The sequence below is a fragment of the Entelurus aequoreus genome, linkage group LG17 (assembly GCF_033978785.1).
Source record: "Entelurus aequoreus isolate RoL-2023_Sb linkage group LG17, RoL_Eaeq_v1.1, whole genome shotgun sequence".
NCBI classification, from domain to species: Eukaryota; Metazoa; Chordata; class Actinopteri; order Syngnathiformes; family Syngnathidae; genus Entelurus; species Entelurus aequoreus.
The window spans coordinates 9,769,808-9,784,745 of record NC_084747.1 but is presented as its reverse complement, the minus strand read 5'-3'; the positions used below and the strand labels follow the sequence as shown (position 1 = coordinate 9,784,745).

General features: G+C 41.9%; 1 protein-coding gene across 2 annotated transcripts; it reads left to right on the top strand.

The window, feature by feature from the left end:
• The first annotated feature begins 850 nt into the window (after positions 1 to 850).
• Positions 851 to 13,978, top strand: LOC133632313 (zinc finger protein OZF-like). Of its 2 annotated transcripts, XM_062024684.1 has the most exons (4): positions 851 to 1,325; positions 4,819 to 5,190; positions 13,669 to 13,781; positions 13,899 to 13,978. In XM_062024684.1, exons 1-3 carry the CDS (start codon positions 1,013 to 1,015, stop codon positions 13,683 to 13,685), a joined length of 702 nt encoding a protein of 233 aa, XP_061880668.1. In that variant the 5' UTR covers positions 851 to 1,012; the 3' UTR covers positions 13,686 to 13,781; positions 13,899 to 13,978. The 2 variants fall into 2 exon arrangements, with proteins under 2 accessions (XP_061880668.1, XP_061880667.1); XM_062024683.1 differs by lacking the exons at positions 13,669 to 13,781; positions 13,899 to 13,978 and having other exon boundaries at positions 857 to 1,325; positions 4,819 to 6,548.
• The last annotated feature ends 960 nt before the right edge of the window (positions 13,979 to 14,938 follow it).

The window sequence follows — 14,938 nt, the reverse complement described above, 5'->3', positions numbered from 1 at the left end:
TGGGGCCTCTGGCCTTCTGTGGCTCGCGGCCGCGGGGCCAAGTTGGCCTGGCCCTTTGGGGCCTCTGGCCTTCTGTGGGTCGTGGCCGCGGGGCCAAGTTGGCCTGGCCCCTTGGGGCCTCTGACCGTCTATGGATCGTGGCCGCGGGGCCAAGTTGACCTGGCCCCCTGGGGCCTCTGACCCTCTATGGATCGTGGCCGCGGGGCCAAGTTGGCCTGGCCCCTTGGGGCCTCTGACCGTCTATGGATCATGGCCGCGGGGCCATGTTGGCCTGGCCCCTTGGGGCCTCTGGCCCTCTGTGGGTCGCGGCCGCGGGGCCAAGTTGACCTGGCCCCTTGGGGCCTCTTACCCTCTATGGATCATGGCCGCGGGGCCAAGTTGGCCTGGCCCCTTGGGGCTTAAGATTATTATTTTTGCAAAAGTAGTTTTGCTTGGGTCGCGGCCGCGGGGCCAAGTTGGCCTGGCCCCTTGGGGCCTCTGGCCCCCTGGGCCTGGGCCCGGTAGGCCCGGTCATTAATCCACCTATGACAATGACTGACTGCTAATGGAGCCAGATAGGAAATATAAATATGTTTGACCTAATTTTATTATATTTGTTTCAAGAAAACCCAACAAATAATCAGTTAGTTAAAGTTTGTAAAAATAAATATGGTTTGTTAAAGTGTGCATTATGTATTAATTCAACAGAAAAACTTGTTTGACGATATTGTTCGATTAAAGTTGTTTACATATTTTAAGTGTCGCTTTTCACTATTTTTAGGTTATCAGTAGATACTTTTGCGAACCGGTTGTTGAAAGAAGAACTTTATTTTGGAAAAAATCCTCCGTAAAGTCGGAAACGGAAGTGGATGGCTTTTGGCGCATGGGCAAACGGATCAAGCAGCTCAACTTTGGCGGCAACGGCGATGGCAATGGCGGACTGAACGGCTGTGGCTTCTTGAAGAAGTTTCGAATTTACGATCCTACACATTTATAGATTCACCAATATTGTTTTTGTTCTTAAAACCCCGAAATGGACGTCGAGTGTGGAGCGATGGAGACAATCCTAAACCCTGTAGGGAGCCTCGATGACAAATTAGCCGACTATGTTGAAGAACGTAAACAAAGGACCGCCATGATTGTTAGCTTGAAGAAGGCACTGGAGTTCACATCAGAGGAGATGAAAGAATGCAACAATCAAATGAAGAAAGTGGAAGAGCAAATAAATCGCTTGTGTAAAGAAAATAATGATGTGAAAGAAGAGATGTTGCGGAAGAGTAAGAGATGTGCAGTGTGTGAAGAGAAGACTGGACCACATGTCTACATCAACGCGCAGAGGATTGGAGGTAATAAAGAACAAGAATAATATGATTACTCTCAACTTTTTTTTGTTTGTTTAGTCTTTATTTGAAGGGACAATGTACAGAAACATTAAGCTCAAAGACAGATATGTTCTGTACCAGATTATAGCTAAATAGCTAATTTCCATCTGCAGTCCCTGGCTACCTAAATTAAAGGGATACAAAAATCATGCAATAAAATTATGACAATAAAAACATACACAAGTATTAAGAAAAAAGCCATAAAATGCCCTTTCATGGACACATACTTAATATACAACACAACCACACCTCATTTACATCATCACACAAAGACAATACATGCTTTTGTTCACATCTGTCATCATTTGTAGAAACAACCAAGCTTTTAACAGCCATACCTCATAATTTACAACAAAAATGCTCTCATGGATAAATATAATACACATTAGGTTGATGTGTCAAACATAATGCCCATCTTAGTGACCGTGTGAGCAGCTTTGATTGCTCCAAAGCCACTTTTTAACTTCAATTGTGAATGAAGAGTAATCTGTTAGACTTTTCAAGTTTGTTGTGAGGTCGTTCCATTCCTTTATGGCTTTATATGAAAAGGCTGATTGTGCAAAAGAGGTTTTACATCTGGGTATGCTACACTGCCCCCTGGTGGAGGCTCGTGTGTTTCTAGTTGTCACAGCAGATGTAAACTGGACAAAGTGCTTAAGTGGCACTGGTGCAGTGTTATTTAAGATTCGATGGGCCATTCGTATTGATGCTAATCTTTGAATGTTAGCTAAATTTAACAATCTATATTTTTGGAGAACTAAACAATGATGGTGGTGTTGTGGTTTTCGGCCAAGGATTTTGAGGGATTGTTTGTGCAAAGTTTCCAATGGCCTCAGTGTCATTTTGCTTGCCTGCGACCAACATGTTATACAATAATAAAAACGAGACATAATCATTGCATTAAAATAAGTTTGAGCTGCCTCCAGTGTTAATGAATTCCTGATACATTTGAACGTTTTTATGTTGTATTTAAGACTCTGGCACATCTGTTTGATATGTTTTTTAAAGCCAAGTGTTGACTCCAAAATGACACCCAGGTAACGATATTCACTAACATTTTGTATTATTTCCTTATTAACCGTTATATTTGGAAAGGATGACATTTTATATTTGTTTACAAAATACATTGTTGCAGTTTTCTTAATGTTTAATGTAAGACAAGAGTCATGTAGCCATCTTGCCACCTTCTCCATGGCTGCTGTAAGTTTTCTGGCAACCGTTTCAGCGTCCTTTCCCCAAGTATAAATAACCGTGTCATCTGCATACATCTGGATATTTACATCCTCACATACAGATGGCAGGTCATTTATATACATGGAGAAAAGAAGAGGGCCGATATTAGAGCCTTGTGGCAGGCCAATATCAGTAGCAGTGAGACTGGATGTTGTGTTATCAATACGGACACATTGGGTCCGACCAGATAGATATGACATAATCCAGGCCAGAGTATCTGTCGACAGTTTAAAATATGTTAATTTTGTAAGTAACGTGGGGTGACTGACTGTATGGAATGCCTTGCGGAGGTCTAAGAATATTGCTCCAACTACACCTCCATTATCAAGGTTTTGTTTGATTGTTTCTAGTAGAAGGCAACATGCAGTTTCGGTCGAGTGATTTGCCCGAAACCCAAACTGCATGGGATGTAGGAGGTCTTCATAGTCCAAATGTTCTGTGAGTTGCTCAACGATCACTTTTTCTATTGCTTTGGATATAACGGGGAGAAGGCTAATTGGTCTGTAATTGTTGATGTCTTGTTTATTTCCTGCTTTATGGATTGGGATGATAATGGCAGTTTTCAACGTGGTAGGGAAAGTGTTTTCTGTTATTGATTTATTTATCAATGTTGTTATAGGAGCAGTAAGACTATCTTTATACGTTTTTAGGATAGTGTCTCCTGCTGTGGAAAATACACGTTCGCTGGGTGTGGAAGAAGCTTGAACGCATAAATAGGAGAAAGCGCGATATGACAGCAAAGGATAAGTCTTTTGTTGGTTCCACCGGACCACCACCATGCAGCAGGGTCGTCAGACATAAGTATCGGTGGAACGTCCTGGTACATCTGCAGCTCTCTCTCCACTCGTTTCTTGATGGACATGGAGCTCTGTTATTTCGCGGTTATTTCATTTTTTTTGTAAAGTAAAGCCACACTTTCGACCGCCGACGCCCGCTATCCATGCTTGAGCTTGACTGACTCGCTCGGCTATGCTAACACTTCCGGCGGTGGGCGCTTCTTCGTTGGTGTTCAGCGTCTTCTTCTTCCGGTTCGGCGGACATATTTTTTTCCGGTTGGCGGACTGGTATCGAAAATAGGAATCGAAATTTAAACTTTTGAACGATTCCGGGAGAATCGGAAAGTTAGTCCCGGTTCCAATCGATACTCGATACCCAACCCTACTCACAGCTGATCACCTGAATCGACCAGTATTTTTTCCCGCTGATCAATCACAATTATATCATCTTCCAATACTGTGGTATCTCAATGTGCGAGTATTTTGAGATACAAGTTGTGTGTCTGCTCTTCTTGCGGGAATACTTTTAAGTTATGAGTCTCCAAGCTACTCGATGACATAGCTAATGCCACAGTGAACGCTGTCAGATCCTCTGCTAAACGTTGGTCGAGCTTGCTAGCATTAACTTATAGTTGAGGTTGGGGGTAGCGGGGGTGTATATTGTAGCGTCCCGGAAAAGTTAGTGCTGCAAGGGGTTCTGGGTATTTGTTCTGTTGTGTTTATGTTGTGTTACGGTGCGGATGTTCTCCCGAAATGTGTTTGTCATTCTTTTTTGGTGTGGGTTCACAGTCTGGCGCATATTTGTAACAGTTTTAAAGTTGTTTATAAGGCCACCCTCAGTGTGACCTGTATGGCTGTTGACCAAGTATGCCTTGCATTCACTTGTGTGTGTGAAAAGCCGTAGATATTATGTGATTGGGCCGGCACGCAAAGGCAGTGCCTTTAAGGCACGCCCCCAATATTGTTGTCTGGGTGGGAATCAGGAGAATGGTTGCCCCGGGAGACTTTCGGGTGGGGCACTGAAATTCGGGAGTCTCCCGGGAAAATGGGGAGGGTTGGCAAGTATGACTGGGAGACGCAACTGCTCTGTACTTCTCCCTACGTCCGTGTACCACTCCGTACAGCGGCGTTTTAAAAAGTCATACATTTTACTTTTTGAAATTGATACGGATAATTTCCGATATTACATTTTAAAGCATTTATCGGCCGATAATATCGGCAGTCTGATACATCTGTAGTAAAAATGTCCATATTTTTTTTGGTTGGGATTCTAGTTCCATCATTCTGGCAAGGCACTAAATTAGACATTAGACAAACTTTAATGATCCACAAGGGAAATGGTTCATGAATGAATAGCCATGAAACACTACACACTCACACGGTACACAAGTTGAAGGAGAAACATGTCATGGATCATGTCTGAACTAAAGTGTGTTTGTGTCCCGCAGACGACCAGCAGCTGACTGGTCATCCAGAAGAATTCCCACCTCAGTCACATAGGGAGCGCTCCACTTTGAAGCAGGAAGCTTCAAAGCCCCATCCCATTAAAAAGGAAGAGGAGGAACTCTGCATCACTCAGGAGGGAGAGTGTCTTCTAGGACCAGAGGGAGCTGATTACACCAAGTTGCCACTGACTGTTGTCTCTGTGAAGATTGAAGATGATGAAGAGAAACCACAACCAGACAACCTCTTTGCTCCACTATCAGATAGTGAGGCTGAGGACGAGGTTGAAGTAACTTTGAGCAGCGATACAGACTGTGAAGGTGATATGAGGACTCACACTGACCACAAACACTCTGAAAGCTCTAAAAAGAAGAGAGGTAAACAACCTTTCAGTTGTTCAGTTTGTGGCAAAAGCTTTTCTCAAAATAGCCATTTGACTGAACATGTGAGAGTACACACAGGCGAAAAACCATTTAATTGTGCAGATCGTGGTAAAAACTTTACTACAAAGAGTAATATGACCAAACACATGGGAACGCACAGAGAAAAAACATTGAACTGTTCACTTTGTGGTAAAAACTTTACTAGCAAGAGTTATTTAACTCAACACATGACATCACACACAAGAGAAAAAACATTGAACTGTTCACTTTGTGGTAAAAACTTTACTAAAAAGGGTAATTTAACTCGACACATGAGATCACACACAAGAGAAAAAACATTGAACTGTTCACTTTGTGGTAAAAACTTTACTAGCAAGAGTATTTTAACTCGACACATGACATTACACACAAGTGAAAAAACATTGAACTGTTCACTTTGTGGTAAAAACTTTACTAAAAAGGGTAATTTAACTCGACACATGAGAGCACACACAAGAGAAAAAACATTGAAGTGTTCACTTTGTGGTAAAAACTTTACTAACAAGGGTCATTTAACTCTACACATTAGAGCACACAGAAGAGAAAAAACAAACTGTTCACTTTGTGGTGAAAACTGTACTACAAAGAGTAATTTAACTATACACATGAGAGCACACACAAGACAAAAAGCATTTAACTGTTCACTTTGTGGTAAAAACTTTATCAGCAAGGGTCATTTCACTCGACACGTGAGATCACACACAAGAGAATTCGCATTAAAGTGTTATGTTTGTGGTAAAACATTTACTCAAAGGCCCACTTTTATTCGACACATGAGGACACACAATGAAGAAAAACGTTTAATCGCTCAGTTTGGGGAAAAATCTCCTCCGTCAAGACCCATGTGACTCAAAACGTGAGGACACACACGGGAGGAACAATTCCTGGTCTCTTGATATTTTTCCATGAAAGGGCTTTTTTCAATCAATCAATCAATGTTTACTTTTAAAGCCCTAAATCACGAGTGTCTCAAAGGGCTGCACAAGCCACAACCACATCCTGGGCTCAGATCCCACATCAGGGCAAGGAAAAACTCAACCCAGTGGGACAATGAGAAACCTTCGAGGGGACCGCAGATGTGGGGACCCCCCCTGGGCGACCGGTGCTTTTTATTTTTTTATTTTTTTTTAAACAAGGCACATACTGTAACTTAAATCCATGTCTGCGAACTAACAAAAAGTAGACTTTTAATTGATCAGTATTGTGAATTGATGGATTTGATGTAAATAAAGTAGTAAAAAAACAAAACGATTGATTTCCTTGCCATCAAAGGCTGCCGAGCACATCGTTCAGGTTTCTGTACGTTTTTATCAATCATCAATCAATCAATGTTTACTTATAAAGCCCTAAATCACGAGTGTCTCAAAGGGCTGCACAAGCCACAACCACATTCTCGGCTCAGATCCCACATCAGGGCAAGGAAAAACTCAACCCAATGGGACAATGAGAAACCTTGGAGAGGACCGCAGATGTGAGGACCCCCCCTGCTGGGCGACCGGTGTAATGGACGTCGAGTGGATCTAACATAATATTGTGAGAGTTTAGTCCATAGTGGATCTAACATAATAGTGAGAGTCCAGTCCATAGTGGATCTAACATAATAGTGTGAGAGTCCAGTCCATAGTGGATCTAACATAATAGTGTGAGAGTCCAGTCCATAGTGGATCTAACATAATAGTGAGAGTCCAGTCCATAGTGGATCTAACATAATAGTGTGAGAGTCCAGTTATAGTGGATCTAACATAATAGTGTGAGAGTCCAGTCCATAGTGGATCTAACATAATATTGTGAGAGTCCAGTCCATAGTGGATCTAACATATTATTGTGAGAGTCCAGTCCATAGTGGATTTAACATAATATTGTGAAAGTCCAGTCCATAGTGAATTTAACATAATAATGTGAGAGTCCAGTCCATAGTGGATCTAACATAATATTGTGAGAGTCCAGTCCATAGTAGATCTAACATAATATTGTGAGAGTCCAGTCCATAGTGGATCTAACATAATAGTGTGAGAGTCCAGTCCATAGTGGATCTAACATAATATTGTGAGAGTCCAGTCCATAGTGGATCTAACATAATATTGTGAAAGTCCAGTCCATAGTGAATTTAAAGGCCTACTGAAATTATTTTTTTTAATTTAAACGGGAATAGCAGATCCATTCTATGGGTCATACTTGATCATTTCGCGATATTGCCATATTTTTGCTGAAAGGATTTAGTAGAGAAAATCGATGATAAAGTTCGCAACTTTTGCTCGCTGATAAAAAAAAACCTTGCCCCTACCGGAAGTATAGCGTGACGTCACAGGAGGTTGTGCTGCTCACAATTCCTCATTGTTTACAATGGAGCGGGAGATATTCGGATCGAGAAAACGACGATTACCCCATTAATTTGAGCGAGGATGAAAGATTTGTGGATGAGGAACGTTAGAGTGAAGGACTAGAATGCAGTGAAATACATATGTTTTTTCGCTCGGACCGTAACTTAGGTACAAGCTGGCTCATTGGATTCCACACTCTCTCCTTTTTCTATTGTGGATCACGGATTTGTATTTTAAACCACCTCGGATACTATATCCTCTTGAAAATGAGAGTCGAGCACGCGAAATGGACATTCACAGTGACTTTTATCTCCACGACAATACATCGGTGACACACTTAGCTACTGAGCTAACGTGATAGCATCGTTCTCAAATGCAGATAGAAACAAAATACATAAATCCCTGACTGGAAGGATAGACAGAAGATTAACAATACTATTAAACCATGTACATGTAACTACACGGTTAATAATTCTCCGCCTGGTAAAGCTTAACAATGCTGTTGCTAACGACGCTAAGGCTAATTTAGCAACTTAGCAACCGGACCTCACAGAGCTATGATAAAAACATTAGCGCTCCACCTACGCCAGCCAGCCCTCATCTGCCCATCAACAGCCGTGCTCACCTGCGTTCCAGCGATCGACGGCGCGACAAAGGACTTCATCCGTGGGTTTGGCGGCAAGCATCGGCTAGGCGTCTGCTAAGTCCTTGTTGTGTTGCTACAGCCAGCCGCTAATACACCGATCGATCCCACCTACAACGTTCTTCTTTGCAGTCTCCATTGTTCATTAAACAAATTGCAAAAGATTCACCAACACAGATGTCCAGAATACTGTGGAATTATGAAATGAAAACAGAGCTTGTTGTATAGGATTCTCCGGGCTCCGAATACTTCCCTTGTCCTCGTGACGTCACACGCAAACGTCAGCATAATAAAACGTTTTTAACCGGAAGTGTGGCGGGAAATTTAAAATGGCATGTCGTAGAATTTCTGACCTTTTGACCTATATTTCTTGTCTTTTAAGAATGTCCGCTCAATTTCAATTCTCTTCTATTTTGTGCCATTGAATGGACTAGTTGTGGGACAAAGGTGAATATGAAGTTATGCCAACATGTCTACAGAATGTTTAGATTTTCCAAGTATGACTAAGAGATACAAGGTTGTTTTGGAACAGACAAAACCAAAACAAAACAATCATGACGCACTCGATAAAAAACAATGACGCACAAGAGACATATAAAAAATGGCAGAAGACCGGAACTCGGTAGTGATTTTGGCTTGTGTGTGTCTTGTTTGCTCCGGAGTAACATGTGGTCTGTCTGCACGGCCAACTCAATGCAACCTGCACTTCTGATAATGGGTAAATAAATTTGTTGTACTAAACTACTTTTGTTGCCTGCTTAGCTTCGGACAATCCACTACACAAATTGGCGTCCCTGTGAGAGGGGGGAGGTGAGTTTGGATTGGGTCAAGTTTGAGCGTGTTGAGGTTTTATTTAATCAATATGATCAAATGGTACAAGGATAAAGGAACGTAATGATTTAGATTGACAATTGCAGTGGTTGGCGAAAGCAACCCCAACCTCAAAAGAGGGTGCCAATTCAGTAATTAAATGTTTTGTGAATGATCTAATATCCCGACATGGTTTCCCCAAAAAGATTAGGTCAAACAACGGCACCTATTTTAAGAAAACAGGTTAATCTTCTTCAGTCACAAGATCAGCACTTCTCAGGACCAGCAGCTTCCTAGGAAGGTGGACAGACCATGAGACCAAAATGGTAAGTTTGCAAAATGTAGAATTTGTGTGCCAGTTCCACTGTGCAGATTTGAGGATGAAAGAAGCCACCCCAGATTCCCTTGCACTCGCTAAGAGGGGCACGGTCAAAGCCGATCCAGGACCAACACCCGATACCTGACTGAAAGGAACCGAGAGGAGAGACAACACCTTGCCAGCGATGACGAGAACGACTAAGGTTGCCAGCCAATATGTGTCCGTCGGGACTCCAGCAGCTGTGGAAGGAGGCCCTGAAGCAAGCCGAGGGCCTGGACCAAAGCCCCACGCCCCATACTCTGCCCCCGCCTTCCCCAAAGCCCCCACAGCTCCAACTTTTTCTCAGCTTTTCCCCAATTTCGGCCAGCACGGACATGCCATTGCACAGTCTGCCCAATGGACTGAACCACACCCCAAGAAGAGACAGAGACAGACTGTTTGAGTGGATCTCTTTCTTCACCAAGGCAGCCAAAAGCCCAACGAGGTGTCGGCAGGCCACCAGCCTGAGGCACCACCGAGCCATCTATACGAGCACTAATCGAACATGGACTCTTACGAAATTCAGTTGTGTGTTCAAAATCAATTGATAATTAACAATATTGGTAACTACATTCATTGCAAATGCCGGGAAAAATATTTTTGCGAATGTCTTACAGTCATAAGTCTATATACATTCATCTATTTATGTTCAATGATGTTCATGATCAAAGTATTTGTTATTCCTTTACTAAATCAAAGGGTAGGCCACTAATTGTGTTCTGTGAGATGGTTTTACTGCAGGCTGGTAACTGCGATCGCTCTGAAGGAGGGTCATAGATGGAATTTTTGCCTCGTATAAAAACATTGAGGTTTTTGCCTCTATCTGTGGTAGAGATTTAACTTAGTGGTCTACATCAGAAATTGTTTTGGTCCAGGGTCTTAAGACCCTGGAAGGAGGGTATGTCGTAGAATTTCTGACCTTTTGACCTATATTTCTTGTCTTTTAAGAATGTCTGCTCAATTTCAATTCTCTTCTATTTTGTGCCATTGAATGGACCAGTTGTGGGACAAAGGTGAATATGGAGTTATGCCAACCTGTCTACAGAATGTTTAGATTTTCCAAATATGACTAAGAGATACAAGGTTGTTTTGGAACAGACAAAACCAAAACAAAACAATCATGACGCACTCGATAAAAAACAATGACGCACAAGAGACATATAAAAAATGGCAGAAGACCGGAACTCGGTAGTGATTTTGGCTTGTGTGTGTCTTGTTTGCTCCGGAGTAACATGTGGTCTGTCTGCACGGTCAACTCAATGCAACCTGCACTTCTGATAATGGGTAAATAAATTTGTTGTACTAAACTACTTTTGTTGCCTGCTTAGCTTCGGACAATCCACTACACAAATTGGCGTCCCTGTGAGAGGGACAGAGGGGGGAGGTGAGTTTGGATTGGGTCAAGTTTGAGCGTGTTGAGGTTTTATTTAATCAATATGATCAAATGGTACAAGGATAAAGGAACGTAATGATTTAGATTGACAATTGCAGTGGTTGGCGAAAGCAACCCCAACCTCAAAAGAGGGTGCCAATTCAGTAATTAAATGTTTTGTGAATGATCTAATATCCCGACATGGTTTCCCCAAAAAGATTAGGTCAAACAACGGCACCTATTTTAAGAAAACAGGTTAATCTTCTTCAGTCACAAGATCAGCACTTCTCAGGACCAGCAGCTTCCTAGGAAGGTGGAAAGACCATGAGACCAAAATGGTAAGTTTGCAAAATGTAGAATTTGTGTGCCAGTTCCACTGTGCAGATTTGAGGATGAAAGAAGCCACCCCAGATTCCCTTGCACTCGCTAAGAGGGGCACGGTCAAAGCCGATCCAGGACCAACACCCGATACCTGACTGGAAGGAACCGAGAGGAGAGACAACACCTTGCCAGCGATGACGAGAACGACTAAGGTTGCCAGCCAATATGTGTCCGTCGGGACTCCAGCAGCTGTGGAAGGAGGCCCTGAAGCAAGCCGAGGGCCTGGACCAAAGCCCCACGCCCCATACTCTGCCCCCGCCTTCCCCAAAGCCCCCACAGCTCCAACTTTTTCTCAGCTTTTCCCCAATTTCGGCCAGCACGGACATGCCATTGCACAGTCTGCCCAATGGACTGAACCACACCCCAAGAAGAGACAGAGACAGACTGTTTGAGTGGATCTCTTTCTTCACCAAGGCAGCCAAAAGCCCAACGAGGTGTCGGCAGGCCATCAGCCCGAGGCACCACCGAGCCATCTATACGAGCACTAATCGAACATGGACTCATACGAAATTCAGTTGTGTGTTCAAAATCAATTGATAATTAACAATATTGGTAACTACATTCATTGCAAATGCCGGGAAAAATATTTTTGCGAATGTCTTACAGTCATAAGTCTATATACATTCATCTATTTATGTTCAATGATGTTCATGATCAAAGTATTTCTTATTCCTTTACTAAATCAAAGGGTAGGCCACTAATTGTGTTCTGTGAGATGGTTTTACTGCAGGCTGGTAACAGCGATCGCTCTGAAGGAGGGTCATAGACGGAATTTTTGCCTCGTATAAAAACAGAGGTTTTTGCCTCTATCTGTGGTAGAGATTTAACTTAGTGGTCTACATCAGAAATTGTTTTGGTCCAGGGTCTTAAGACCCTGGAAGGAGGGTATGTCGTAGAATTTCTGACCTTTTGACCTATATTTCTTGTCTTTTAAGAATGTCCGCTCAATTTCAATTCTCTTCTATTTTGTGCCATTGAATGGACCAGTTGTGGGACAAAGGTGAATATGAAGTTATGCCAACCTGTCTACAGAATGTTTAGATTTTCCAAATATGACTAAGAGATACGAGGTTGTTTTGGAACAGACAAAACCAAAACAAAACAATCATGACGCACTCGATAAAAAACAATGACGCACAAGAGACATATAAAAAATGGCAGAAGACCGGAACTCGGTAGTGATTTTGGCTTGTGTGTGTCTTGTTTGCTCCGGAGTAACATGTGGTCTGTCTGCACGGCCAACTCAATGCAACCTGCACTTCTGATAATGGGTAAATAAATGTGTTGTACTAAACTACTTTTGTTGCTTGCTTAGCTTCGGACAATCCACTACAGCACTTTATAAGTTAACCCGGCCGTATTGGCATGTGTTGCATTGTTAAGATTTCATCATGGATATATAAACTATCAGACTGCGTGGTCGGTAGTAGTGGCTTTCAGTAGACCTTTAATGTTCAAACTAAGAAACTTAATTTTTTTTTGCAAATAATCATTTAATGGCAGCAACATTTTGCAAACAAGTTGGCACAGGGGCATTTTTACCACTGTGTTACATGGCCTTTCCTTTTAACACTCAGTAAATGTTTGGGAACTGAGGAGACACATTTTTGAAGCTTTTCAGGAGGAATTCTTTCCCATTCTTGCTTGATGTACAGCTTAAATTGTTCAAATAGTCCGGGGTCTGCGTTGTTGTATTTTAGGCTTCATAATGCGCCACACATTTTCTTCAAATGGTGCTGTCTTTGTTAATTTTAGCATGTTAAATTGGTGAAAAACCAGGAGCTTCGGGGGCCGTTTCCCCCCTTGTCCCCCCACCTGGACCTGGCTGGGGGCCTTTGTGTATAAAGGTATATACAGTATAGGTGTAATATGATCAAACTTTCTTGTTCTTGTCAAAAGTCCAGCAGCCGCATTTTGTACCAACTGTAATCTTTCAATGTTAGACATAGGGAGACCCGAAAATAATACGTTACAGTAATGGAGACGAGACGTAACGAACGCATGAATAATGATCTCACACATGACACACACACAAATACACACATTACCAGGCTTTGTTTCGCCACACAGCAGAGCGTTGATTGTGACCTACCGACAATCATTAGTCAATAAAGAATGTAGGATTGACAATATTACCAGGAAATGATTATAGAGACACTTTAGTTTGCATTGATTTAAAGAGGAACTGCACTTTTTGGGTAATTTTGCCTATCGTTCACAATCATTATGAAAGACATGACGACGGATAGGTTTTAGCATTTTTTTTTAATGCTTTCTAAATCAACGTAAATAAAAGTTAGCTTACAGTGGAGCCAATGGGAGCTCCAATATTCCACCCATAAAAATCCGATAAATAAACATTCAAAAAGCCAACAATACTCAATTTACATTTTGTGACTTCAATATTAACAAAGTATCAGTGATATTGTTATTATAAGCACTAACGCAGACCAATTAGTTTTAGCGGCGCCGTGACCATTTTGGTGTGTGCCTATGTTGACATCACCGTGTGGCCTGCTGCTTCATCGCTTCCTTGCTCCCTCTTAAGTTCATTTTAGATCATAAATCATGCATCTCACCTGAAAAGGATATGGCTGACGACCATTTAGGACCTGCAACTGGCGAGAACGACATCGGACCCTGACGACACTACAATATGAAGTATGTACGATAAAACACTGAATATTTGGAGTATGTGAACGTTCGACTCTTACATTGTTTTGTTTACTTCTGTGACGTTGATGTGTATTTCTGGTCTTGTCGTCCTCGTCCGGGCAGAAGGGTGACACGGCAGTGCGGCTGGATCAAGAGAGACGTCGGAGACGCTTTACTCAACCAAAAGGTGCTTTATTACAAGCAAGCGTCATTATACAGGACTGCAGTACCTGGAGGTGGTCAAGTCAATAAAATTAGGCACTCTTAACTTGGAGGAGCCAAATCATCAGTTTTTATATTCCTCCTTTCTGTCTCTGGGTGTGTGCTAAGTCAGGACAGCACAACCTGACCATGTAAGGAGATGTTCATGTGTTAGTTTAGTTTAGTCTTTATTTAAAGGGACAATGCACAGAAATATTAAGCTCAAAGACAGATATGTTCTGTACCAGATTATAGCTAAATAGCTCATTTCCATCTGCAGTCCCTGGCTACCTAAATTAAAGTGTGTAAGTGAAAACAACCTCTATAGGTTGTACCTTAAACCTCTAAAGACTTAGTGGCCACATGCGTGGACAGCACCTTTTAGCTCCTTTTTCCAAAATTGTGTACACTACTGAATTGGGGTCTTATGCCGCTTATGTGGACGCTTATACTGCCATCTGGTGGTGTCAGAAGAGTATAACATACAATGGAATTTGGAAAACAAAGTGTAAAAATAAAAATGTGCATGTCACTACACATGAAGTACACGTTTGTGTACTTATGGACTAAGTACATCATATCAAAAGATGATTTTCAGTTTTTATTTTAATTAGGGTCCAATAAGCCCAAATAGCAAAGAGAAATAAAAAAAGCATGTAAACAAACAGCTTGGGCCTTAAGAGGTTAAATGTTGGCTTGAAGATAGACATGGAGTCTCTCCTCCAGGACAGAGCTATCACTTTTGCATTCCAAAGTCTGAATTTATTGCCTCTTCTTGTGAGAGAGTTAGTCCAATCCACATACGGATGTCCAACTAAGGCTCCTTAATTTATTATGGACTCAACCATTATTTACAAAAACCTGGTGGTTTGCTTTCTCCAAGGTGAATATAAACATTCACCATATGTAGAACATAATATAAGTTAATTAATTCACTTCAACATCCTCCAGGTTTTGCAATC